The 25,895-nt window shown below is 41.6% G+C and overlaps 1 protein-coding gene across 4 annotated transcripts in view; it reads right to left on the reverse strand.

Annotated features, from left to right (window-relative positions):
• The window catches only part of LONRF2 (LON peptidase N-terminal domain and ring finger 2), a 90,494-nt gene that overhangs the window by 33,749 nt on the left and 30,850 nt on the right, over positions 1-25,895 (reverse strand). For 3 of the 4 annotated variants that reach the window (XM_045005884.1, XM_045005864.1, XR_006576992.1), the window contains 4 exons: positions 8,664-8,782; positions 7,495-7,617; positions 3,302-3,445; positions 2,296-2,536 (listed from right to left, as the gene is read on the reverse strand). In XM_045005884.1, the coding sequence (XP_044861819.1) occupies positions 2,296-2,536; positions 3,302-3,445; positions 7,495-7,617; positions 8,664-8,782 (627 nt within the window). The remainder of the gene's footprint in view (positions 1-2,295; positions 2,537-3,301; positions 3,446-7,494; positions 7,618-8,663; positions 8,783-25,895) is intronic. The other variant, XM_045005877.1, reaches the window with a different exon arrangement.

Below are 25,895 nucleotides of genomic sequence, written 5' to 3' on the forward strand. Positions count from 1 at the left end.
TACCATTGGCAACTCTGCCTCCTAACCCTCTGGTGGTGGAGTCTAACTAGATGTCACATGAAAAATTAATTTCCCCCCCTTGCAAGCAAGTTACAACACTGATTTGTTATAGGACAACCTGTACACAATCCTCTGGCCTGTATCAAGTACAGGGGAGAGATGGAGGGCATTGGGGTCTTGTGGCTGATAGATTAGTGGTTTTCATGGAAAATGGTTCTTTAAACCTATATCTTGAGTGTGGGATCCCTGAATAGCAGCAGGACCCTAAATGGGCTATTCAGCAGACAGTAAAATGGCATCACATCTTGTGTAAACCGTAAATTGACAGAGTGTGAAATGGCTCTAAACCCCTTACTGTGAAGGTAGGGGAAGGTTAAATTTCCCACTCCAGTGATTGGGTGGGTTTGCCGTTCACAGGCCACCCTGTAGGAGTTTTCCTATCACAGCAGGGTGGGGACCATTTTTATTACCTGGAAGAAATGTGTTTTGTGTGGAGAGGTGGAAAACAGACAGTGGCATTTACAGTGTGTAAATTTCAAGGCAGAAGTCAGATTTCTAACCTTCAACATTTGGTGAAACAATGAATGGCAATACAGTGGAGATTTAAAAAAAAAGAAAAGTCCCATTAACCAATTATTTCACTGTACAGCACATTACTGCCTTCTAACATTCCACTGCTAACCCCTTTAGAGATCTTTGTTTAAAAAGTCTGAAATATCTATGCAAGAAGATATATCAAATAGCAGAATGGATGGGGCTACTGCTCTTTTAAATGGATTCTTTGTTTCCGGGAAAAAGAGATATTAACATGCGACGCAAATTAGCTCCCCCTCGTTGGGCTTACTGTGCATCTTTTTCATGTAAAGAGAGACACTGAAGTTTAGCTATACCTCAGAGGCCTAATAACTACAGCACTCTTGTCACCAGCAGTACATTAGATAGTGGATGAAACATCAGAAAGGCAATATTTGGAGAAGTGTGTATTCCTTAGATGAATCAAGACTGTTCTGGAACAATATATTGATGTTTGGACAAGGGTTTCAACTCTGCTCATCACAACAAACAAGAATGACTAGTTGTCTAAAGTCATGTTGCAGCCGTGTAGCCCTCTGACCACACATGCCTATTTGTCACCTACCACCCCACACTAGAACCCATATGGGTATCAAACAATTGCAACCCATAGCCAATGGGAACCACATCCTGAAAGAAATCTTTCCTGAACTCCCTCTTCTAGCCTTGAAACAACTCCCCCACCTCACCACCAGAAGCAAGTTCCCCACTATGATCTTGAGTGAACTCGCACACAAAAAACAACAAAAGAAAAAACCAAGCCACCATACCATCTCTGGGTGAATGCTTTTCACAAAGCGATCACTCTATATCTAACCTATCAGCACTCATCCTCAAAGGAAACCTGCACAACACCCTCCAAAGATGAACCTGGGAGCGTAAATTCATAACTTTACTAGACACTAAAAATTATGGTCTTAATAAAAGAGACAGGATTTCTAGTTTATTACAACAATTTGTAACCCACTACCTCCCCATTTTTGTCCTATTACTGCAGAGGTGTTAATGGGCCACTTCACATTGTAAGTCTCTTAGATTGTGTCTTAGCCACTTGTACTAAGGTTATGTCTACACGTAAAATGCAACAGCAACACAGCTGCACCACTTCAGTGTAGACCAGGGGTTCTCAAATTGGGGGTCGGGACCCCTCAGGGGGTCGCGAGGTTATTACATGGCGGGTCGTGAGCTATCACCCTCCGCCCAAACCCTGCTTTGCCTCCAGCATTTATAATGGTGTTAAATATAAACACAAGCGTTTTTAATGTATAGGGGGGGGGGGGGTTTGCACTCAGAGCTTGCTGTGTGAAAGAGCTCACCAGTACAAAAGTCTGAGAAGCCCTGGTGTAGACACTACCTACACCGGTGGAAAGGCTTCTTCTGTCCGCATAAGTAATCGACTGCCCTGAGAGGCAGTAGCTAGGTTGATGGAAGAATTCTTCCATCAACCTAGCACAGTCTATGCTGGGGGCTAGGTCAATATTGCTGTGTCTCAGGGTGTGGATTTTTCACACCCCTGAGACACATAGCTCTACTGAAGTAAATTCCTAGTGTAAACCAGGCCTGAGTACCTTTCCTAGACCTGAAGAACAGCTCTGTGTAGCTCTCTCATTTTCTCTCTTTGAGTTTTACCTACAAACAGTAACAAAGCAGTGTTATTTTCCTATCTATTTTAAAATACAGTGCCATAACCCAATCCCCCACCCAAAACACAACAGGACAGACCTTTTTTAGGAATCTTATTAGGGACATCCAAGCTTTGTAAATCCGTCAAGTCACTGGATAGCTTTCTTTTTAAACGTGCACCAGGTAAGCTGGAGAGGATTGTTCCCAATGACTTTTTATTGTCTTCAAAATGCAAATCCAGTACATTGGGAGAAAGAGACGAATTAGTGCTTCGAAGTACATCGGGCTCTTGGGACAGGGCTTTTGTTAATCTGAATACAGTATCCTGAAAAGAGACAAACTGTATGAAAGTCAGACAGATTTTGTTTCCTTGTTTTCTGCACTAATTTTATCCATAGAAATAAGACAAGACAGTGTCATGGTGGCAACCTGGTAACTGATCTGAGCCAATACTAATAAGAGATACTTGCTCCAATTGCCTCAGAAATAGAGGGCTATTTCTCTCATTACAATTATCATTCTTTTCTAATCACACCTCCTGACATATTATAATTGTGCATTCTCAAAGCGCACACAGAACAACAAAAAAAAATGTTATTTAAAACATGATGGGACACCATATGAAAACAGCAATTTGGCTCTTTTAGAAAGTGGTACCCCAATCTAATTACATTAGGCAGCCTCAGGGTATGTCTACATAGCAAAGAAAAACCCATGGCTAGCCCGTGCCATTTGACTCAGCCCCACAGTCCGAGCCTGTTTCCAGGTTTGGGCCCGAGCTCGGAAGTCTACACAACAATGAAACAGCCCCACAGCCCAAGTCCCACAAGTCCGAGTCAGCTGGCCAGCCACGGGTTGGGGTTTGTTTGTTTTTTTTAAACTGTGTTGAGAGATCTAAATACAATTCATACTTCCTTCTATCTTTTTATCATAGTGCTCTAAAGCTAGATTCCCGCCCTAAAATTTGAGAGAGGAAAAGATGCACTAGTAATAACTAAGTTTGTATATAAACATATGCAACTATTCAAGTCAGGTAGATCGGATACAACAAGATGCTTCAAATTTACTCTTAGTGTTAATATAGTTTGAATATTTTATTCTTTACCTCAGAGCACCCAGCAGCAGAACCATCTTCAACTGTATTTAAGCTGCTTAAAAATGCAGGTTTCAACCTTGTCCGACTAGAGAAAGGTGCAGCGAGGCTGTCGTGCACATTTTCAAAGGCGGGGAAAAACATCTCACACATTATCTAGTAAATGAGAAGAGAATTTTTTGAGGTAGAGTTACAGAAACAAAGACGTGTGTAGTCTAAATGAAGGTTGGTTACTTGTAACCAGGGTTGTTCAAGATGTACTCTGCATATTCACAGGTGTAGCCTGCACGGTTAGAAAGAACTCTAGCTAGCAGTAGCTCTTGGAGCACTCACATGCCTTACCCAAACCTTCCCTCAGTGAACACTCAATGTTCCAGGGAGAGAGTATAAAAGGGGCATGGCACCCCAGCTGCCTCAGCTCCTTCCCCATGCGACAAGCCCTCTGTAAGACAGACTCCAAGACAGTAGGGAAAAAAAACAGGCAGGGAGTGTGAATACGCTGGTTACAGGTAAGTAACCTTCATTTCTTCTTCAAGTGCCCTTGGCATATTCCCACACATGAGACAGTAGTCCTCTGATGAAGGATGGTGGGACCATGGAATCCTAATTGACTAAAGGACTGCAGAATAGCCATACCAAATATGCATCAGATCTAGATTCTACTTATGCATTTGAGTGGTCGACCTGCTCAGGTGATATACAAGGGTATTTTGTTCCCCCCCCCAATACATGAATTGTTATTGGGTGATCACCTTGTTACAAATCCCAGACACCTTGCCTGTATGCACAACTGTAGGGAACGAGCTCCCCTTCATTTCTTCAGATCATATAAACATTGTCCTATTGTCTGTCATGATCTGGCATACCCTATGTTTGACTTGAGGCAGAAGTGATTTGAGAGCCAACCTGATTGCTCTCTATTTTAAGATACTGATATGTAGATTCTTTTCCTTTGGCGACCAGTGAGCTCTTACCAATAGATTTTTGTTTAAATGGGAACCACCCAACCCAGCATAGATGCATCAGAGATAGGTATTACTGACAGCAAGACAGACTAAAAGGTATAACCTTCATTACATTTAGAGCATTCACCACATCAGCGTTGTTAGCTTTTAAGGTAGAATTACCAATTCACAATGAACATTGTGTACGCCAAGTTTGTAATTTCTCCTAGCCAGTTCTGCAGGTCTCATCTGAAGAGGAGTGTGTGGGTCACTGACGTGACTGATGCTAAGAGACCCAGTAACTGGGGGAGAATAAGGGGGAGAGAAGAGCATTGACTATTGTGGGGACTGCCAAAGATGCTTCTGGAAGAAACACTTTGTTACCTCGAATCTAATATGACCCCTATGATAGGGATCTTTTGGGTTGTTGGATTTAGGAATGGCTTTTCCCAATTTATGCATAATCCAAGATCGGCAAAAAGTAAAACATATTTGATCCGCATGTAAAATGATTTCTTCCCTCAATAGACACTAACTATCCAGCTATCTAGGTAAGGATATACATAAATCCCATTTTCTCTGATATGCTACCATTATAGATGAGCATTTCATAAACAGCCTTGGAGCTCTAGATGAGCCAAAGAAGATGACTATATACTGAAAATGGTCCTCTCCTACCATGAAATGAAGATATTTCCAGTAATATGGTCTTACTGAAATATGGAAATGTGTCTTAAATACAGAGCTGCAAATGGATCCTGAAGGGAAAGAGGAGTGATTATAGAGGTTGGAGATAATACAGAAACTAAACTTTTTGATGTTTTGACATGAAATTCATGGAGCACCACCACACTCTCTGATGGTGATGATGCGGATGTGTCTGATGTTCTCCCCTGGAGAAGGCACCCTTCCAGAGTCTGGATCCTATTCTTGTATCTCCACTAATTCTTCCTCTTCTGGTAACAAAATCTCTTACCACTGTAGGACACCTTTCAGGACTTAGAAGCACTCTTGGCTCTATACCTTTTGGTTCTGAAAATTGAATGTTCTCTTGGTACCAAACTGGCGAAGGTCTATTTTTATACATAGAAACATCTTGATAAGGTTAAGAAGAAGATGACCAGGAAGACCACAGCACCCCAGGGGGAACTTGCCAGTCAGTTCAAAGGCCCACACTCAGATCTGGTGGGAAAACCGGTCTCTAGATTGGACTTCCAATTTGTATCTTCTCTGAGCCAAGCCCTCTCTCATTTCAGATGGAACTGGAGACAGCACTCTCCTTGGCTGAATAAAAGACAGCGTGAGGGGAAGGGAAAGCACACACACAAAAGAAACCCTTTCCTAGAGACCTAGAAAGGGGTCTTAAATAGTGGGGGCAGAGGAGAGATCCTGTCTTCAATTCTTCTCTGTGCAAGTACTTAATTGAATCTGTTACAACAAAGTGTCTGTAACTCAATTAAGCAGGTAATGGAACCAGAGCAGGATTTCATAGATGAATTTGTGCCATAACTACTATTTGTTGTGGTGCCATGTCAGAACAGGTTATTGCATCATCCTATTCTACCCCCTCATCGGTTCCTGAGCTCTTGTATCCAGGATTGGTTCCTAGAAGACCCTCTGGCAAACAGTCTTTCTCTTGAGGATCAGCTCTTTGCAAAGAGGCCGACACCAGTGAGAACCCAGAGCTCATGCTCACCATGACAGTTGTGTTCTTTTGTCGTGGATTGGCTCTAGAAACAGAGGCCAACATCACAATAGTTGTACTCATTCGCTCAGTACTGGGTACCAAGGTGGAGGTTTTTTCCTTTCCCTCAGACTTGCTCAGAGCCGACACTGGTCTATGAGATTGTTCAAATCTTGTACTCTCTTGGTTCTGGGTGGTTAAGCTTCCTTATCCTTAAATCTCCGTAAGTCTGTTCAGTCTCTCCTTTTCAGCTCATGTTGTAAAATACAAGCAAATCGAGCATTCTGAAGGTGAATGTGCCTCACCTAAGCATGCCAGGCATGTGGATTGAACGCTAGAAACACTACCAGACATGACATCTTTTAAAACTGGGCTTTTTATTTTTTTGTTTGGCAATCAAAGAATCCTGAAACCAAAAGATTTACAACATAAACTAATGCTAAAATTAATTTTATAGTTAGAATTAGTTAACTAGCTAGCAAGGTGCAAATCCAGGAGCACTTCCTGATCCATTCAGCAGGCCACGGTTGGAAAGAACTGAGATGGCTGAAGTGCCACATCCCTTTTATACCTGCACCCCCAAGAACATTCGATGTTCATGGAGATCTGAGGGACAGCGGGAGAGGTGAATGAGTGCGCCAATGGCTACTGCTAGTTAGAGTTCTGCCATTCAAGAGACACCAGTCGGGGCATTCCCATGAGTGGGAAATGCAGACGACACTTGAAGAGCTGGTGCGTTGGGCGGGAGGGGGTCACAGACACTGCAGCTTCTCTAAGATGAACTCACTGAACACACCAGGGCTGTTTGCATCCATTCATTCTCCCTGCTCTGCTGCCCACACAATGCCCTCTCTTTTAGGGACTCCATGAAACACCCCCACCTCTCCTTCATGGCAGAGGCTGAGTCCCTCTGTCCCCCACAGGTCCCTCCATATGACTATCCCCATTCCCCCATGCCAGGATCTGTGCCCCTCCTCCTCACTCAACCCCCCACCCCCCGGTTCCTGCTATCCCCTACAATATTCTGCATAAGACTCTCTTTTATAAGAGTCCAGGCTACAGACTCTCTTCCCCCCCCTCACCGCAAGTTATGCTGCTGATTCTGATTTCTCTGCCTGCAGCATGGGTGAGTCTGATTTTCCTGTGAATCATGCTTTTCCGGTGTTCTGATTTGCACCAACAAAATTTAGGTCTGTGCCCACTGATAACCTAGATCCGTTCCCTGAAATTCTGGAAGTCATTATTCTATTAGACGGACACCATTAAGTTGAGGTTAGACCTCACTTCACTCAGCCTATGAGCATCTGCAACTTGCTTCCAAAGGACAATGGTAAGGCACACAGTTTAGTAAAACTCACCTACAAGACAGACAGGCAGGTGATCAAGGAGATAGAAGTCTCTCCCATGGCACAGTACTGTGCAATTAGACACACTAGGGTTTTATTTGATATTGTGCCAAAATGTGGTGGTGGTTTTTTTTATTAACGTGGAATGTATCTGAATCCTAAGATTTTCCTTAGCTGTAGGGCACAACAGACCCGCATACAAAAAAGAATGGCATGATGTAGTTACTGTACCTTTTGGGCTTCTTTCTTCATTAAGCTCCATTCAGGATTTAAGGCAACACAATAAAGAAACTCCTTCAGTGCTTCCTCAGTCCTTCCCAATCCAGAAAGAGCTTGTGCTTTCACATAATGACCCTGCATGCAAACAAAAGGTATGTGAAACTGACATTTCCAAAGTGACATTGTAACACGAGACCAATGAACACTGCTTTTATTTTCTCAAGACACATGGCATTCTTTCAAATGGAGCAGAAGTTAGAAATAGGATGGAGAGTGGGTTGCAGTGCTCGGATCTAAAAGTACAAGATGATGCTTCCATTCCTGTTGTGGCCTTTCATGGGCTGCGGAGACCGGGAATGGAACAGCTTTTCCTGAAATTTTTGCACAGCTCCACAGACCCTCTGGATAATGTCAAGTGATCTCATTTGAGCAAACCAATAGGTAATCCTTTTACTTCTGGGCTGAGAGAGTTTGGCACCAATCATGGGGTTCAACTTCAGATAAGGGTAGTTGGGAGACCTGCACATAGATCTGAGGCATGAGTGGGTGGCTTCTGATGCTGCACTTGTTCTACCTATCACTTGCAAAGAGGCATTAGTTTTTCCCCTGTTGTACTTAATGGACTGCTTCACAATGTACCATATAATCTCTATTTCTTTCCACAGTGTCTAACCTCTTTCTCCTCCACCTCCCCAAAAAAAGGGCAGCCATGGGTCATGTCTAAGATTTAGATACACACATTGTTGAACCAAAATTGAGTTTAAAATATTGAAACAAACAGCATTTTCCTCAGAAAAGCGATGCAGTGTAGAGGGCTGGTTGAGCCACTGGGGGAAAACACAAATCTGGAGGGAATTTCAGGAGGTGGAGCATTCCCCTACTGCCAGTGACTGATGGGTCTGGTTCTGTCCCGAAGCATGCCAACGTACCCATTTTAACAGATCAGTGGACTTTATCATGAAGGACCAATGGATGTACACGCCACAGCAATTCCATGCACTAGCACAGATTTAAGGTTCCACCACAGACCTTGTTGTTTTATGTAGAATTTAAGCTTTCATTCAAGTGTCTAGCCGTTGTTTGCCAAAATAGCTTTCCAAAAGTGACCTAGAAGAGTTCTGTCCTCACCACAAAGAGACGCTGATACATATTTCTGTCTCTGAAGCATGAGAGTACCGTACCTTGGGCCACAGGGGTTTGTTTTGGCAGAGTGCATCTGCATCATGGAGAGCTTGTTGATAGTTTTTCATGGTTATCCACAGTTCTGCTCGTTGTGCTATTAACGAACATTTGCAGGGAGCTGGAAAACAAAACGAGAAGGTTAAGAACTCCATGAAGTGAAGGATAATCACATGTAAAACACAATATCCTAGCCTGAACTTGAGTTCTCCCCCCCTCCCCCAAATGCTATTGCAATGAAGTATTTTATTTGTATGCTTACCTACTAGAAACAAAAAATTCCTCCTCTTCGTCCTGTAAGCTATGTATATTCTTTTCTCAGCATGGCACTAATCAATTATTCTCACATATATAAAGTTCAGGAGAGTCTTAAGAGTTTATGAATAGGGCTGGCAGAATTAGATTTTTTTTTCTAATTATGACAATCAATACTGATGCTTATTTAAGGTTTTTTTCTCCTTTTTTAAACTATTTTTTTCCCCCACAGTTGCTGGGGGGAGGTCAGGTTGGGGCTGTGGGGGGGTTCCCAGCACCAAACAGTGGGGCCCATGACAGCAGGGAGGCTGAGGTCCTGGCCCAGAGGAGCAGAGACCTTCTCTTCCCCGCTCCCCCCAGGATGAGTCCTGGACCTGGAGGCCACCCCACTGCCAAATGGCTCTGCTCCTGGCCAACAGCCATTCTGCAGTGGTCTGGCTGCCTCCAGGGCCAGGGACTCGTCCTCCTCCTTGCAGTCCTGGCCTGGCATCACAACTCCCCAGCCAGGACTGCACGTCTTCCCTGCATCTTGTGCCTACCGAGATCCAGTGTCACCAATCCTGCGGCAGCACAGGGAGCCCTCTGCCACTCCACTGTCATGAACCCACTCGCTCCTGTGACAGCAGAGCTGGAGAGGGCTCCCTGTGCTGCCCCAGGGCTGGTGCCACCTGAACCCACAGGCCTGCTGACTGTTGCCCATTGATTTCCAACCCCCCCCCCGAATCAATTTCGGGGTCTCAGCTGAAATCCATGTTTACCAACATTTATTGACAAACTGAATCCTGAGAAGCCTAATTATGAATACATAGCAAATAACGTCCTCTGACTCTCCACAATTCTGTTGTATGCTTTGACTACCCATTCCTTGGGGGAAAGAGACCCAATGTCAGTAGTGCCAAGCACACTTCTGGGGCAATACAGACACTACCTGACATACACAAGCATTCCATTCTGGAACACCTTGCACAAGTCGAATTTTGTGCAAGTCAGGGACGTATACTTGACAATTATGGAAAAAAAAACCCCCAAACCCCTGCTTACAGGACGTTTTCCGTAAGTGCGGGTTTGCGTAACCCGAGGAGTGTCTATGTAGAAAAACTTAAATCGAAATAAACACTGCACACATTCACTGAAAAGTATAAAATGCACAGAGTAAAGGCACCCTAAACTTTATGATCCTGTTTACCACCATGCTATGTCCCTGCCATCCTCTAACCTCCACGTAAAGTAGATATGGGTCTATCATAGAAGTCTTTTAGCTAGCTGACAACTTAAGCCTTGTATACTTTGGTGGCAATTCATTCATGAATCCGATGAACTGTAGATTGTAAGCCACTTAAACATCATGGCTTCCCCTCCCCTGCCCCCCAGTTCCCTAAAGACTTGGGTATATGGAGTTTAAGATGCTTAGTCCTACAGCTCTGAGGGTATGTCTACACTACCCGACGGATTGGCGGGCAGCGATTGAACCCTGAGCGTTCTCCCGTCGACTCTTGTACTCCACCACCACAAGAAGGGCAGGCAGAGTCGACAGAGGAGCGGAAGCAGTCGACTCACCGCAGTGAAGACACCTTAGATCTATTATAGCTTTCCAGATCTATTCTCCCCGACACTGTAAACCAGGCCTGAGCCAGCACATACCTGTATCTTCCCACAACGTTTGAACTCTTCACCCTCACACCAAAGCTCTGCACAGCACTTTCCTTACTCCATTGTGTGCCATGGGCTCTGTCTTTTTCCTCTGTTACTTTTCCTTTCATGCCTTTTTAAATATTTTCCCTTTATACCTAGAATGATCTCCATTGTCTCCTCAATATGGACTCTCTCTCTCTGCTTGGATTTTCACTGCAGAGTTCCCTTATTTTCTCCCCAGTTACCCAGCCTCAAATTTTAAAAACACTCTATTTCATACCCATTTATAATATAACTTGTATTTGTTTTAGCCCTTATCCCACTTCCTTACCCTTTTTGTATCTTATCTTTATTTTATGCATGTTTCCTGGCTCCCCATTTAAAGTTCCATAGCCATCACAGTTCAGTTACAAGCTTATCTTCAGAATCACAAAAGCGTTTCTCTCTTTTAATGAAAGGAAAGCAGCAATTCTGGAACACAGCAGTGCAGGGAAGGTTGAATTCAGCAGCCAATTCCCAAATAGCCAAGTACATGAAAATATATGAAAGGAGAGAGCGCTGCTCTTTTTCCTCCAGAAGTAGTACAAAAGTCAAGAGTTAGATCAAAGAAGACAGTGACAAGTACAAGCTACTTCAGGATCACTACCTCCGTTTACTCTGAAATGTAAGGGCATGGCCAATCATGAATAATGGTCTATAAATGTTAGGTCGACCAGAAATAAGACTTTCCAGAACTGCTAGAGCAAAGTTTACCAAGAATATAGATTGAAGAAAAACAATGTTCTCCAGAAAGATTAGTCCAGTGGCAAGACCCAAGCCTAAGCAATTGGAGTTGTGTGCGCACAACTCCAAATGAGTTCACTTGTACACAAAGCTTAGACTGAACTACTTACATTTGTAATCTGTTATCATTCTCGCACAGCACACCGCATTGAGAGTTTAAATTTACTAACTATACAATTCAAGAATAATAGACAGATTAAAGTACTTCATGCTGGATCATATCCAGAACTAACTGTCACCAAGAAAATATATTATGGTATAAACTACTACTGAACTCATTCTACAACACTAAATTAAAGCTGATAAAGTAACAGTTTTCGGCAAACACAAGGGTCTTTCAAAGCTCCCATCTATCCAGCCCCTCTTTCAACAGCTGGCCAAATGACCATAGTTAAACTTAAACATTTGACATTTCTCTGGTTTTTTGTTTTTTGTTTTTAAACCTGACTTCTACACCCTTTATGAGATCACTAAAATTGCTACCACAGGGGTCTGATGACATCCTGTTCACGCTTGAACAATAGTATCAAGTTGTTCAGGTTGAAGTATTCTATGAGAGCGCCCACCTGAATTTATTAATGAATTAGCTTCAGCTCTGCTCACATCCCCTTTGAGTTCAATTTGAAGGCATTCATCAGAGTGAGTTTTACTCACATAAAAAGTGAGTAAAAAGCAAGTTTTGAGTACACATGTGCCAGCATTCACACCAAAAACTGTTACACTCTACGTGGGTTAGAACATTGACACAGCCTGCAGAACTTTGAGGAGTGCCCTGGCATACAGACAATTAAACAATCCAGACAACTGGCTGTAAATACTAAAGATAGGATCCTGTACACACATTGGGTACATTCAGGATGATTAAAGTCATTCTGACAATAATTCTTATAGTAAATAGTTTTTTCCAGGTATCAGGTGTCAGCCAAGCCACATGTTGCTTGGAAAGGAAAAATATTTCAAGTTTCTAAAAAAATTCTCTTAATCCTGCTCAGCTACCATCTCTCCCTGAAATATTAGACACAGTTTCTTCAAGTCATTTTCCCAATGCTAAATGAGTTACACATCCAATCAAAACAGTACCATTAACCCACATGTTCAAAATTTCAGCTTAGGAAATGGTCTATTTCAAAGTCTCCATAACTGCCTATTGTTCTCCTGAGGACTCCGAGCTGTCAAGGAAAACCTGGAACTGTATATGAATGTCTTGGGTCCTGATCCTTTTTATCTCAGGTCTGCTTGATGCTTCATGCAGGCTTGAGGGCACAAACAAACAGATTTGGCCCAAAGGACACTACTGATAAAAAGATTGTGATCTAGTGTGTGTGTGTGTGTGTGTGTGTGTGTGTGTGTGTGTCCCATGCACTAGAGAAGTGAACACACACACTCGAAGAATTGATTTTACACATACCTAGTTCAGCATACTTAGCAGATGGTTGGCAAAAGACAATATACAAAAACATTTTACCCAGGAGCCAGTGGCGTGGTTTTTATTTTAAAAATCTCTCCTCTAAAGATAAAATGCATGTTGCATCACCATTCTCATCACAGTTTAGAATTCCAGCTAGTGTGATTTGAAAGCTTCTACATCCCTTGAGCTGATTCACAACGGACTAGGTAGGAGGCAGATGTTAATTATTACACAAATAGTGGACAGCATTTCAGGCCAGTTCCCAAGAAAAACGCTGATTTTAAGTTGGGAAGTTCAGTTGCAAAAGACAGCATCTTTCCTGACATACATGAAAGTGTTCACAAACTAACCAAGTGATGCTTAGGATTCTAACTTGAGTGTTGTCATTAATTTGGAACCCAGTGTACAGAAATACTTTAGATCACTTGTTTCAATGTGCATTTCTTTGAACACTTAATATTTACTACCTAGGTACCTTAGGTCCTCCTGAATAGTCTCAGGCCTGGTCTACACTAGAAAATTAGGTCTGTTTAACTATGTTGATCAGGGGTCTGAAAAATCCACACCCTGGAGTGGTGTTGTTAAGCTGACCTAAGTCTCCATGTAGATAGTGCTAGGTTGACAGAAAAATTCTTCCATTGACCTAGCTAGCACCTCTCGGGGAGATGGATTACCTACATCGACAGAAGAACTCCTTCTGTCGGCATAGGTAGTGTCTACACTGAAGTGTTTCAGCAGCACAGCTGTGCCACTATGGCATTTAAGTGCAGACAAACCCTCAGTTTTTAAGACTTATTTACCCACTTATCCGAGTCATTAATATATTTGTACACCAGATTTAGACCACATTTTTAGAGTACCCTGTTATTAGTGTCATTCCACACTGAAGACTAACCATTTCTTGCCACTTCATTTTCTAGCTTATAATTTTTATTTTATTTTTTAAACAGACCAGAACTTTGTTCTTTTCACACTATGATTACCTCCCTTAACAGTTTTTGCAAGGGATTTTATTAAAATCTTTTTGAAAATCCAAGTAAATTGTTTCTACCAGTTTTCTTTTGTTCGCTATTTTACTGAAAAGTGTTAGAAAACATTAGATTGAAGAAAATTATTTTACTTCAAAGTGGTTTATTGCTACTATATCAGGCTTATCTAGGTGCTTTATACCTCCATTCTCCTCCTCTAAAACACCCCCAAAGAACTTCCACATGCTATTTCACTTAGTACGGAACAAAGACTCAGTGGCTTCTAGTTTTCATATCCCTCCCCCACGCCCCAATTTTAGAGATTTCAGCTTTCCCCAGTCCAGGAGCTATTTTAATACTACTACACAGGTATTTATGGTACTCCACAGAAAGTAAAACAATACAACTCAGACTTACAACCTATGTTAAAAATACCTCATAATCAATATAATATGGACACTCAGAATGGTTTTTCTACATCAATTAATAGGTCCTCCAGGTAGCAGATTATGTATATTTAAAAACTGCACTGCCATCACCACTAAATCTTGCTAATCACCGAGATAATTAGCCAAGAAACAGTATAAGAGATTCTAAATTCTGCCCAGAAGAAAATCTGACATCAAAAGGGAATGACTAGCTTCCTCCCCTTACCTTGAGATTACATCTCTAAATCTAATGAGGAAGGAAGTAGTCCTACATCAGATCAGCTACATAATTTATATATAATGTCTGCAGTCTTACCCTCAAAGATGCTAGAATGAACTTTGAACAGTGATCTTCCCCTCCTTAAATACAAAGAAAGGCAGCATCAGAGAGATTCAAGAGCATTCTGGTGCAGACTTAGATTTGCTTATACCAAACATTCCCCCCTCCACTCCCCCATCAAGATCCAAATCACCCAGCACTTTTGTTGGAAGTATATTGCTCACCCTAGGAACTGTGTATGTGGAAAGCCAGTTCCCTCCTATGGGAACTGAAAACACTTCTGGGCAGGGAGGGTGGTTTCTTTGTACAGTGCCTAGCATGATGGGACCCTGATTCCCATTGTGGCCTCTGGGTACTACTAGAATATTAAATACCTCTCTGTGGGGAAAATGTTTGTACAGAGCTTTGTATACTTGAGTGCTAAGCATAATTTTCAGAGTTCAGTGGCTCTATCAATGTTACATTTTGATTTATGTAAGCTTCAGCAGTATACCTCAATTTGTATCAATGGATACCAACATGGACTGGGGAATCAGATAGCCTTGGCCCAAAACTGTTATAATTCAGTGAAGAATTAAAAAGAAGAAGCTACTAAGGAACATCTTTTACTGCTCATACATGACCATACACTATTTTGGCTATGTAGCTAATAGAAGGAGCTAGTTAGCAAACCCTGTTTTGTAAATGTTGACAATCACTGATGCTTATGAAAGCAAACAAGGCAAACAAGAGCCACCATATTTTCCTGCTCTCATGAAACAGGGCAAGGGATATTTAATGTTGCTAAACAAAAAAAGGACAAAGCATGTCGTGAGTGAAGAGTAGAGAAGTTTCCAAGACCATACTTTATCTCAAAAGAGTACAATACACACAGGCTTGGCAATATCTTTCAAGGGAAGCTACTTATTCACTGACTTCCACAAGCAGAACACCTGGTATCTCTTGCCTAAGGAAGGTGGTTGTTGACCAGGAAATTTCAGTGGTAGAGCTGCATTCCTCAGAGAAACACAGCAGTGATGTCTCAGAAGGAAGTGGATGTTTTAATACCATTTCTGTCCACCTCTTCCCCCATTTGAAGTTTACTTAATGAATCCCTTATTTGTAACACCCTGAGGCCTTAATCAGGACTGGAGGCTTCATCATGCTGAGCACTATAAAGAAATAGCAGCTAGCCCTGCCCCCAAAGAGCTCTCAGTCTAGTTGTAAGACCAGACGTAAGTGGCTTAAAAAAAAAAATCAATTAAAAAGGGGCAGGGCTGGGGTGGGGGTGCTGTGGCACCCCACAAGGGTAATAGCAGTAAAGTCAAAATTATATTAGCTAGCTAGCAGTAAGCTTGATTAGTCCAATACAAATCTTTAAAAATAAAAATTTTACCATTAAATATCCTTTGCCTATCGTTTCAAAGCTTTGCTTTCTTTGTTCCAAGATTGTTTGTTTTCTGGGAGGAAAGGGGAAACAAACAAACAAACTTACTTTTAAAAACCTCTCCCTTTTTCTGCAGCTGACTGAATATTTTCTCCAGTAATAATGCCCTATTGCTTTATTCTCTTTTGTATTAAGGGTGCTTTATGCATCCCTAAAAACCTATACCAATAAAATATTAAGTAATGCACACAGATAAGGGTGAAATAAGCTATTAATTTTCATTTTTATAATTAGAATTCATCTGTATTTTTATAACTTTATAGTCTTGTTTTCTGTGAAAAAACTCATAAAACATTTGAGCAGCAAAGTGAAAAAATAAGCGTGTCCTGAAATGAACTTTATAAAACTTTATAAAACTAAACAAAAAAAATAAGATAATTACAAAGTTAGGATTAGTTCAAAACTTTGCACTCCCACTCTATTTCATCCCTTTCCCCATTATAGCAAGAGAGACTGCAGTTAACATACTAAAAAAAAAAGTTTTAGACAATGATGTTCTTGTATTATTAGTACATCATGCACCATTTAATTGTCCATACTACTCTGCCTAATTTTAAAAAAAAACATTTAGTGTACTGCACATCCAATCCCATAACCTATTCTGTATTTATTCCTCCTCATCCTTCATCTCCCTTGGATGTTATCTGCTCTTCCACCCACTCCTGTATCTGACCATTTTTCATTTAGGTCCTGAACCTGCAATCTAATCTACAGACTCCTGCACCCAGGTGTAACCCTATAGGCTTCAGAGGAACTCTGTGATCAGGCAGATCTGCTTGTGCATGCCCAACCACAGGATCAGGTCCTTAAACTGTAAACTTTTTAGAGCAAATTCTCATCTGATATTTTCAGTAAATTACTCAGTGTATTTTAGACCATTAACACCAGAAACAGTATTAATGCTCTTCTGCAATCAAGCAGATTCAATTGTTAAAATAGGAACAGAAATCTGCAAGATAAAAAATAATCCATATGTAAAGAATCCCTGCCTCATAAGAATGAGTGGCTGAGATAGTCTCTAGGTAACCATAACTCCCACTTTAATTTCTTTTTTCTGTGCACATGCAACAGCTAAAAGGAGCAGGTTTCTGAGTCACGTTTTAAGCAAATTTGATATATAGGGCACTTAAGGAAGGGCATGAATTTCCTTTTTAGCTCAAACCCTTTCCAGAAAGGGTATCGTTCATTTGAAACATGTGCTAGAGACACACGCACTTCATTTGGTTTAAAAAAACAACCCACATCATTTACAGTCATAAGAGTGTTTTGTTCTGAGATCTCTCACAGAAGGACTAAAATGCGTAATCTGACAAAGGTTATACGGTGTTCTATACTGTGTACTGAAAATTAAACATTACCTTGATTAATTTTTTAAACAGCTGCAAAAGATCTTCCAACCCAACAATCAAATTAGTTGTTTTTTTGCTAAAGATCATTCCATTTTGAGAAATATTTTTCAACTTAACCAAAGCCAAATCAGACACCACGAAGTGCTTTGGAACTATTCAAATAAGTAGTAGGCAAATCCTCTTTATCACATAGGAAAACTAGGTCAACCAGACCCTCCTTCCCCTATTACCTCCAAAAAAGAGAGAGGACAACCATAATCCTTGTGAACAGCTCAGGAAGTCCGACTTAGAGTCCCTCCTTGCTCTTCTGGGCTAGGGAAGGTTGTTGAAATGCATGGCCTTTCAGAAAGGCAGGCAGAAGGGAGAGCCATTATTATTTGCTATTATGTAATCAAGTACTTAGACTAGGGGTCGGCAACCTACGGCACGTGTGCCAAAGGTGGCACGCGAGCCGATTTTTGATGGCACGTAGGGTGGGCTGAGCTGCTCAGCCTGCCGCCACTCTGGGGTTCCCGCTGCTGGCCCCTTGCCAGCCGGTTATCAATTTATAACTCAGAAGCCTGTGTGCAGCTTAAAGTATCTAAATAGGTGCCACCAGACATTGGAAAACTCAGCAAGGAAAAGCAAGGGCAAGGATCACACTAAACTAATAAGATCTGTATTTTAATTTAATTTTAAATAAAGCTTCTGAAACATTTTGAAAACACTGTTTACTTTACATATAACAGTTTGGTTATATATTATAGACTTAGAGAGACCTTCTAAAAAACGTTCAAATGTATTACCGGCACGCGAAGCCTTAAATTAGAGTGTATACATGAAGACTCGGCACACCACTGCTGAAAGGTTGCTGACCCCTGACAGACTGTAAACTCTTCATGGCAGGAATCACCTTTTCTGCCTTGGTACAGCCCCTAGCCCAAGGGGGTCCTGATCTCTGGGGGATGCTATAAAACACTTATGTCATAGTCTTCCCTTAACTAGTAATGGAGTTCCAGTAAATTACGTAAAAGCCTCCACTTTTGACCAGGAATTCTGTTTCTTCACTTTTTAGAACCAGATTTCTGGCTTTAGCTAACATGGATCATTTCTCTAACCCCCTGCAGCCCTCTACTACAGGGTGGGATGTGGACTACTTCAAAACAGATCGTTGTAGTGCCTTATACTCAGTTTACGTACACCGTTTTTCTGAAGCAAGGAGGGGAGCAGACTCAGAGGAAGAAAGATGAGAGCGCAATTATGATGTGAAACCTGGAACGTAGCATACAAACACAGCTAACGTAACTGTCAATGGAAGTATGATTGCCCAATTCTAGGACAGCTCCGCTGAACAATTTACTTTTGTCATACTCATCTAGAGTCAGTTTCCCAACCTGTGACTCATGTTAAAAGTCCAGGACTGCATTGGCTGTGAATGTGTTCCCCTGTTCATACTCCATCTCTATAAGGAGAGTTGCTTCACATTTCAGAAAAATATGGGAACTCAAAGAAAAAGCACCTAAATATTTCACACACCGAATCATAATTTCTCCTTTGTAAAAAAAACTGCAACTTTTATGACTTCAAGTCTCAGCCTTTCAAGTTAATTGTTTCTGATATGAAACTTGCTGCTTCTGTTCTAGGTCAGGTTTTGACAGTGAGCTATAAAACCTGGTTGAGTCCAGAGCAGCTCCAATAACTCAACTCCAATAACTTTTACGCAAAGTAAAAGTTTACTTTGAAGTTAATAGGAACTCTCAAGTACCCCTCTTCTGGCTCTGCTCTGTGGAGGGTTCTCTGGGAAGGGGGTGCTGTGGTTCTTAACCTGTGGCCCAAAATGATATATAGGTTGAGAACCACTGCTAAAGCACATATGAGCTCTCATCATAGGCCAGGACCCCATTGTGATAGGCATTGTACAAACACAAAATAAAGAAACGGTGCCCACCCCGAAGAACTTAAGTAGACTGTCCCCTGCTTCACACTTTAGTTGAGAGAATTCTTACGCAGGGCTCCCACCAATACCGTTCCACCAAACAGATGGCTCTTGAGAGTGACCACCACTCCTGCTACTCCCACAGACAACTGGGGCATCGCATCACCCTCCTGCAAATTCCATTCCTGGAGTCAGAGCAAAGCAGCATTGCCACCATCCTTGGAGTGTTCTGAGTGGTCTTTCCCCAAATGCCTCCTGCCCCCAAGCTCTGTGAACGCTCTCTCATCAATTCAAAAATTTTAGAGAATGTTGCCAGCATCAACAGGCACAAGCCTAGTGATTTTGGTGCAGATTGGAATACTATAAAAGCTTGAGTCAGTGGAAAAATTGTGGGCAGAGGGGTCTAGTCTGCCTAGTGTTGCATGGACAGTAATCTCTCTGGGGGCCACTGCTGCTACCTACGCATATGAGAAGCAGCAGCTTAATTTGCTGCACAGAGTGACTGTCTGTAGCCTGGACTCTTACAGAAATGGGAGCCTTCCAGGAGGGTTTTATGGGGGGCAGGGACCCATAGGGCAGTGGAAGGGTGGAACAGGAACCCACAAGGGAATGAGAGGAAGACATGGTGGAGATGAGGAAAACAATGGCTGGGGGTGGGAGAAGAGATGGGGAGAGGAGGGGAAAGGAAAGCAAGGACCTGGCTGGGGAGAGGAGAAAGCAAAGGCCCTGCTATGAGGGAAGGAGGGAGAACGAGGGCAGAGACCCTGGCATAGGAGACAAAGGGTATAAAGGAGAGGAACAGAGAACCTGACTTGAGGGAGAGGCAGGGGGTTTGTAGGGAGTGTCTGCAATAGAGAGGGATAGGAAGGTGGCACACGGGGAACTTGTGGGTAATGGAGGGATGCAAGGAGCTCCTGGTGTGCGCAATGAGCTCAGTCTACACACGCTACAGCGTGCGCAACCCCCTAGTAGAAATATCAGGAATGTGAAGCGCAGCTTTCCCTTGGAGCTCCAATTTGGGATAGCAGGAATGGTTCCTGTGAATGCTCATCTCACTGAAAGGGCAGGTGCACTGCATCTTTTACAAACATACCCTTTATTTAAAAGGTCAGCCAGTCAAGTGTATTGAACAGGGTGGATTTTGATTAAAAACAAATAGATTTAAATCATGATTTAAATCACTAGTCAGGAAGACTCGATTTAATCATGGATTCTTACATAAAAGTGCATTCTTGTGAAGAATTTGTATTAAGGTTATAACAACCAACAACTCATAGATGTAGGTTTCATTTTTAGAAGGTACACGCTATACATTTTTAAAGTGATTTATTTTGAAAAAACTTTTCAGATTAGTTTTACAGCTACATCAGAAAATGAATGACTGGTTATTCCATTTATCACAGGTAACTGAAGCAGATATTTATGAAGTCACTGGGAGGTAAACTATCTCCAATTCAACAGGTTAATCATTAATATTTTGAGGATTTTCTTGCCATGCTGTATTAGGAGGAGATCACCACCAGTCAGACATTTAAATTGTTTTATTAAAACTAAAAAACAACGTTATGTATTCTGGATTTTTTTCTTCAATGGCAAACATAATATTTTAACAAAAACAAGCGTAAGTCCCTCGCTTCTCACATTTATCTCCAGACTTCTTCTCCTTGTCCAGATCTATTCTGCCCCCAACCATCTTCTATTCACTGAACTTTTTGAAACTTTGCACTTTTAGAGAGAGGTAAGGGATTGACTCTGTGTACACAAATTTGCAGAGGACCAATAGAGTTGAAGTCTGTTATTTCTCACCTCTATATATTAATTTATTTTAAAAACATTTTTGCAGTTAACAAGCATGTTATCTCTGGAGACACAAATCCAGTTTGAGAACTGCAAAACTAAGCATTTCTGATATCTTCTAGTCGGAGCACTGAGTCCCAGGTAGATAGAAAGATTAACCTAAATAATGTATACAGAAGCCCCTGGGACCCCATAAGATTGGGTCCCTAATCCATGAACGATTGGAACTCATTTACAAAACTTTTCTTAAGCATTACATGAATATATTGCCTCATACTATAGAATTAGAATTCATAATCCCTATTCCATGATGAGATATCTTTGAGCTATAATGTATCTTAATTAAAAAATTTTATATAGGTTTTCCCCCTCAAAAAGCATTTTATAAAAAAAAATCAGATTTTTAAAATTTATTTAAAAAAAATCATTGATTTTTATCCACCTGGTATTGAAAATGAACAGGGACTATGTTTCTTTTTTCCTTTTGCAAGTCTCCTTTTAAAATTAGAGACCATTCAATACAAAAGGTTTTGTTTATTGTTTTCTGCTTCCACATGGTGATGCACAATGAAGAGTCAGAAGGCTGGGGAAAACAAGAGGATGAAAAATACGAAAAAACATTAGCAGTATGCATCTACATCTGAGATAACATGACAATTCACAAGCTACATCATCTATTAGACAATTTGTGGCATTAAGGGCTAGCAGGTAGGAAAGCACCAGACAATCTACAGAGTCACTTTTGGTCAGCTTTGTCACCTGCAACTGTGGAAGTGAGAGAAGTGTTACATGCACTACCCTGACACAATGTTCAGCAGGGCCCACAAACAGGATTTTAAAAATTTGTTTAACTTTTGGGAGAAAAATGCTGCTTTATTAAGTTTAAGTGTCATTTATTGTTAAAGCCCTTACTAGAAATGGTTGCTATTATATCCTCAAGTCAGTGCACTTTACACAAAGATAGCATCTAGCTCTGCTGGCCTCACGTTAGGTAAGGTTCGTGCTCACGTTCAGATATTAAGCAAATGTACAGTCTGGGCTCCAGAATGTCAGTTATTGTACAAAGTTTAAGGGCCATATGCTGTCTCCAGGTAAACAAAAAGGTCTCATTAACTTCAACAAGAGCTTTGCCACACTTACCCGTGAGCAGAATTTCACAGTTATTTTACAAGATGTGCAATCTGTTCAGGAGTTGTATGTGCAACAGGATGAGTATGCTGACAATCCTAGTGAGAGGAGGTCTGAACAGCAGTATTGTACACAAGCTCCATCCTGGGAGACCATTAAAAAACTGCAGTTGTCCAGTTGAGCATGGAGAAGGAGATCATGTGGCTACTGCCACAAAACTACTGCTCTCTTGTTACCTTTGAGAAGGGTCTATTAGCCTTATTTATGAGGTGCTCAGAGGCATGATAATTTGTTCTTTTGGCTTGATAGCTCAATGTTTGCTATCCAAAGAGGTTCAGAGGAACTTCTGGCAACAGAAGGCACCAATTCCCTTTACAGTTTCCCTCCCCTGCCTTCTCCCCAGCCAGTGACCAGTCTGCTCTCGCCCTGGAGTTGATCACAGCCCGGATTCCATTAGCTCCAAACTAAACTTAAAGCCAGCAGTGTGGTGTGGAACACACAGTACATTCCTTCTCAGCCCCCACAGGAATGAAAAAAGACAATATGTTAACTGGGTATAATCTTCAAAATGGAGCATATTCCAGATACATACGTGCAACTCAAACATTTCTAGTTTGTTAGCAAACATATATACATTTATGAAGGCTACAAACATACAAAACCTGAAAGACAGGCAAAACATTTAATCACTGGACTATATTGCCAGTAATTTATTAATGTAGCTGCATACAAAAAAAGCTTATATGCCATATTTAATTCCTTTTTATTCTATGCAAGGAAGTCAGATGCAATCTATGGTCACAACTGGGTTTTGTACCTTTGAATTGCACACCCTTACTCAGCCAACTTCCTTGCTGAGTAACTGCCACCTACTTCATCCAGTAATTGCACAGTTCCTTAAAAACCTACAGTTTTAGCCCAGCTTCAAAATATATTTTTATTTCGTTACAGAAGAAGCGTTTGTGTTCAGAGGACACTTCCAAGGCTCTGGAAGATATACAGAAATACTGTATTATTCTTAAATCTAGTTATCAACAGAGTACTTTTATCTCAGACTCTGGGTAAGAGGAAGGATTTGTGTGGGTGCCATGGCAGGGGCCTTGGGCATTGTTGCACCTTGGTTCCTCACACACTCTGCCTGTGACACAATAGTGGAGCTAAGGGAAAAGCTGATATCCCAGATCACATGTGCTTGTTAACCTGTAGTAGTATATGCCAACATTTGACAGTTTCCTGGTCATTCTCCTCATACATCTACCATTCCATTCCTCTATTCTTGTTTATGCTACTGTCTCACTACTGCATCAAATGAAACAAGTCGGAATGAAGTAGCAGATCAGTATGAGGCAAAGTTAAATTGAACATCGGCTCTTCAATCAGCTTGAATTCCAAGAAACCCAAATCAGACAAACATCAACAGGGTTATTTGGCACTTCAGTCACTGGAGTTAAGATCTGCTGCTGTGAATCTCACTGAAGATCTGCAACATTCCAGGCCATAGGGGCCGACTCCGAGAGTGCTCCAGGGCTGGAGCACCCATGGGGAAAAATTATGAGTGCTCTGCACCCACTGGTACAGGTGCTCCCCACCCCACCTCCTTCTCTCTGCCTCCTCCCCTGAGCATGACATGTCCCCACTCGCCCAGCTACCTCCCAACTCTTGCTACCACCAAACAGCTGTAGCAAGCTCCGGGAGGGAGTGGGGAGGAGCGGGAACATGGCATGCTCAGGGGAGGAGGTGGGGAAGAGACAGGGCTGTGGATTTGGGGAAGGAGTAGGAATAGGTGCAGGGAGGAGGGTGGAGACTTTGGAGAAAGGGTTGGAACGGGGCTGGGGCAGAGGTGGAGTCGGGGCCACCAGCGCCAGTAGAAGTCAGTGCCTACGTTCCAGCCTATGGTTCTATAGTTTAACAACTAGTAAAATATATGCAACTAAGAACTTTCTTAGAACAGTGCAGGTATACATCACTATTTTTTAAAAATAGTTAGGAAAGTCAAAGATAACTATTAAGTAATCCAGCTACACTCATGCAGTGAGGCAACTGCCTCCAAATTAGAACATATCAGTTACAATCCTGGTTATTTTAACAGGGATAGCAACCTTATTTAAGTCCCAACATCTATACACACCACCAGATTTATTTTGGTAGGTCCCAAAAGTGGACTACGCAGTTTATTAATGACGGAATTAGTGGATTAAAGCAAGACTTCACAATACAAGATCAAAGTATTTCTACACATAAAAATCCACTTTTGATACTACCCCACATCAAGTCTGTTATTTCTCCTGCTCCACTTGAGCTGTCTGTTCTGCCCTCCTCTACGTTAGCATAGATTATTTTGTTGAGCTGTATGTTTGTTTTAGGATGAGACTTTAAAGCAGGAAGAAACGGCCTGTCACTTCTCCACAGTTAAGAGGGGAAAGGAAACTAACAAACAGCTTCTCTGGCCCAATCCATATTTGCCCCTAACAGCATCACCTGGAAGAAGTACAAATGGTGACCTCCCCTGTCTTAATGCTTTGTCCACGACTTTGAAAAGAGGAGAAGAAAGGGAGCATGTTTTCCATAGACAAGTGTCCTCCCTAGATCAGACAGTGGAAGGGGAAGCAATCTTACTCAAGATAGTGATTCTCCATTGATGATGAAATATCTGATCTGTTTTACTGTAGTTGTCTTTTTTGTACAGTAGGAGATTCACTGGCATGTTTTCAGTTGGTGTATGTGGTGCAACAGGTTTAATTTACCTTTCTTTTGCTGCTAATCCAGATTGTGCTTGGTCCCATCCCTTGCCCCCCGCCTCCCACCTCATCTAAACATTTCATTTTTGCATCTCCAGCTCCACTCCCTTTAAGTTTTTGGTCCTCATTTCAATTTAAAAAAAATTATACTATGTTGCTACAAAGTGAGCAGAGTACACATACTGCCCAGTAGAGAGACTGAAATCAATTATTTTGTTCTAAGAGACTATTCAAGATTGTCCTGCAAAGTGAGTGTAAAGGTGGAGCAGAAGGAAAAATGCAGGATACCCACATTTTTTATTTAATTTCCCCATGGAAGATGTTCTGCAGAGAACACCTTGCACATATACTTTTTGCCTAAATAAAATGATGTGCCTGTTTGGATGGAATGGTATGCAGACTCAGATAATCAAACAATAGATACACAGCTCCTCTTTGTGGGTCAAACATGGTTTCATATTTAACAGTGCAAGACATGGAGCCCTTTGTTTTATTTACAGCCATGTCAACTTTTCCTAAGACAATAATGTAAACATTAGTAAGTTATTTCTAGCAATTAATCTTGTTGAAAGTGTAACTGTGTATGGCCAAAAGCTCACAGATCTGATTACAAACAAGTTTCTCCCATGCAACTATGACAGAGTGAAGCAGGAGTTTCCAGTACATATTTTACATGAAGGACCTTTTCACCACCAGTCTGAAAGGATTTTCTAGAAATGCTGCATAATGAGTCATCAAACGCAGGCAGATAAGTGTTTCATTTTGAAGTCTGATGCACTGGATACAAAATCAATAGTGGGACTAAAAATAAGAACTACCATTCTTTACTGCATTTACCAGCATTCATTCCCAAGCTTTCACACTGTGAAACATCCTAACAGTCTCTCTCAAAACACTTTTCATACCATTAGCAATCAAAGACTGCCTCTTCTATTTGCATGAGCCCTCTATAGCAACTACAGCAACTGTAATGGTCTTCAGTGCAATAAGTCAAGGATGCGGAACTGAGCATATACCAGGATTTACTCCCACACTAGCAGGCGAACACAGAAAACACCAACAAATGTCCCAAAGAGATCCTTTCTCAGAAGATACTATCACGGCAGGGACAGCCCTAACTAACAAGC

The sequence above is a fragment of the Mauremys mutica genome, chromosome 1 (genome assembly GCF_020497125.1).
Source record: "Mauremys mutica isolate MM-2020 ecotype Southern chromosome 1, ASM2049712v1, whole genome shotgun sequence".
In the NCBI taxonomy this organism is placed as follows: Eukaryota; Metazoa; Chordata; order Testudines; family Geoemydidae; genus Mauremys; species Mauremys mutica.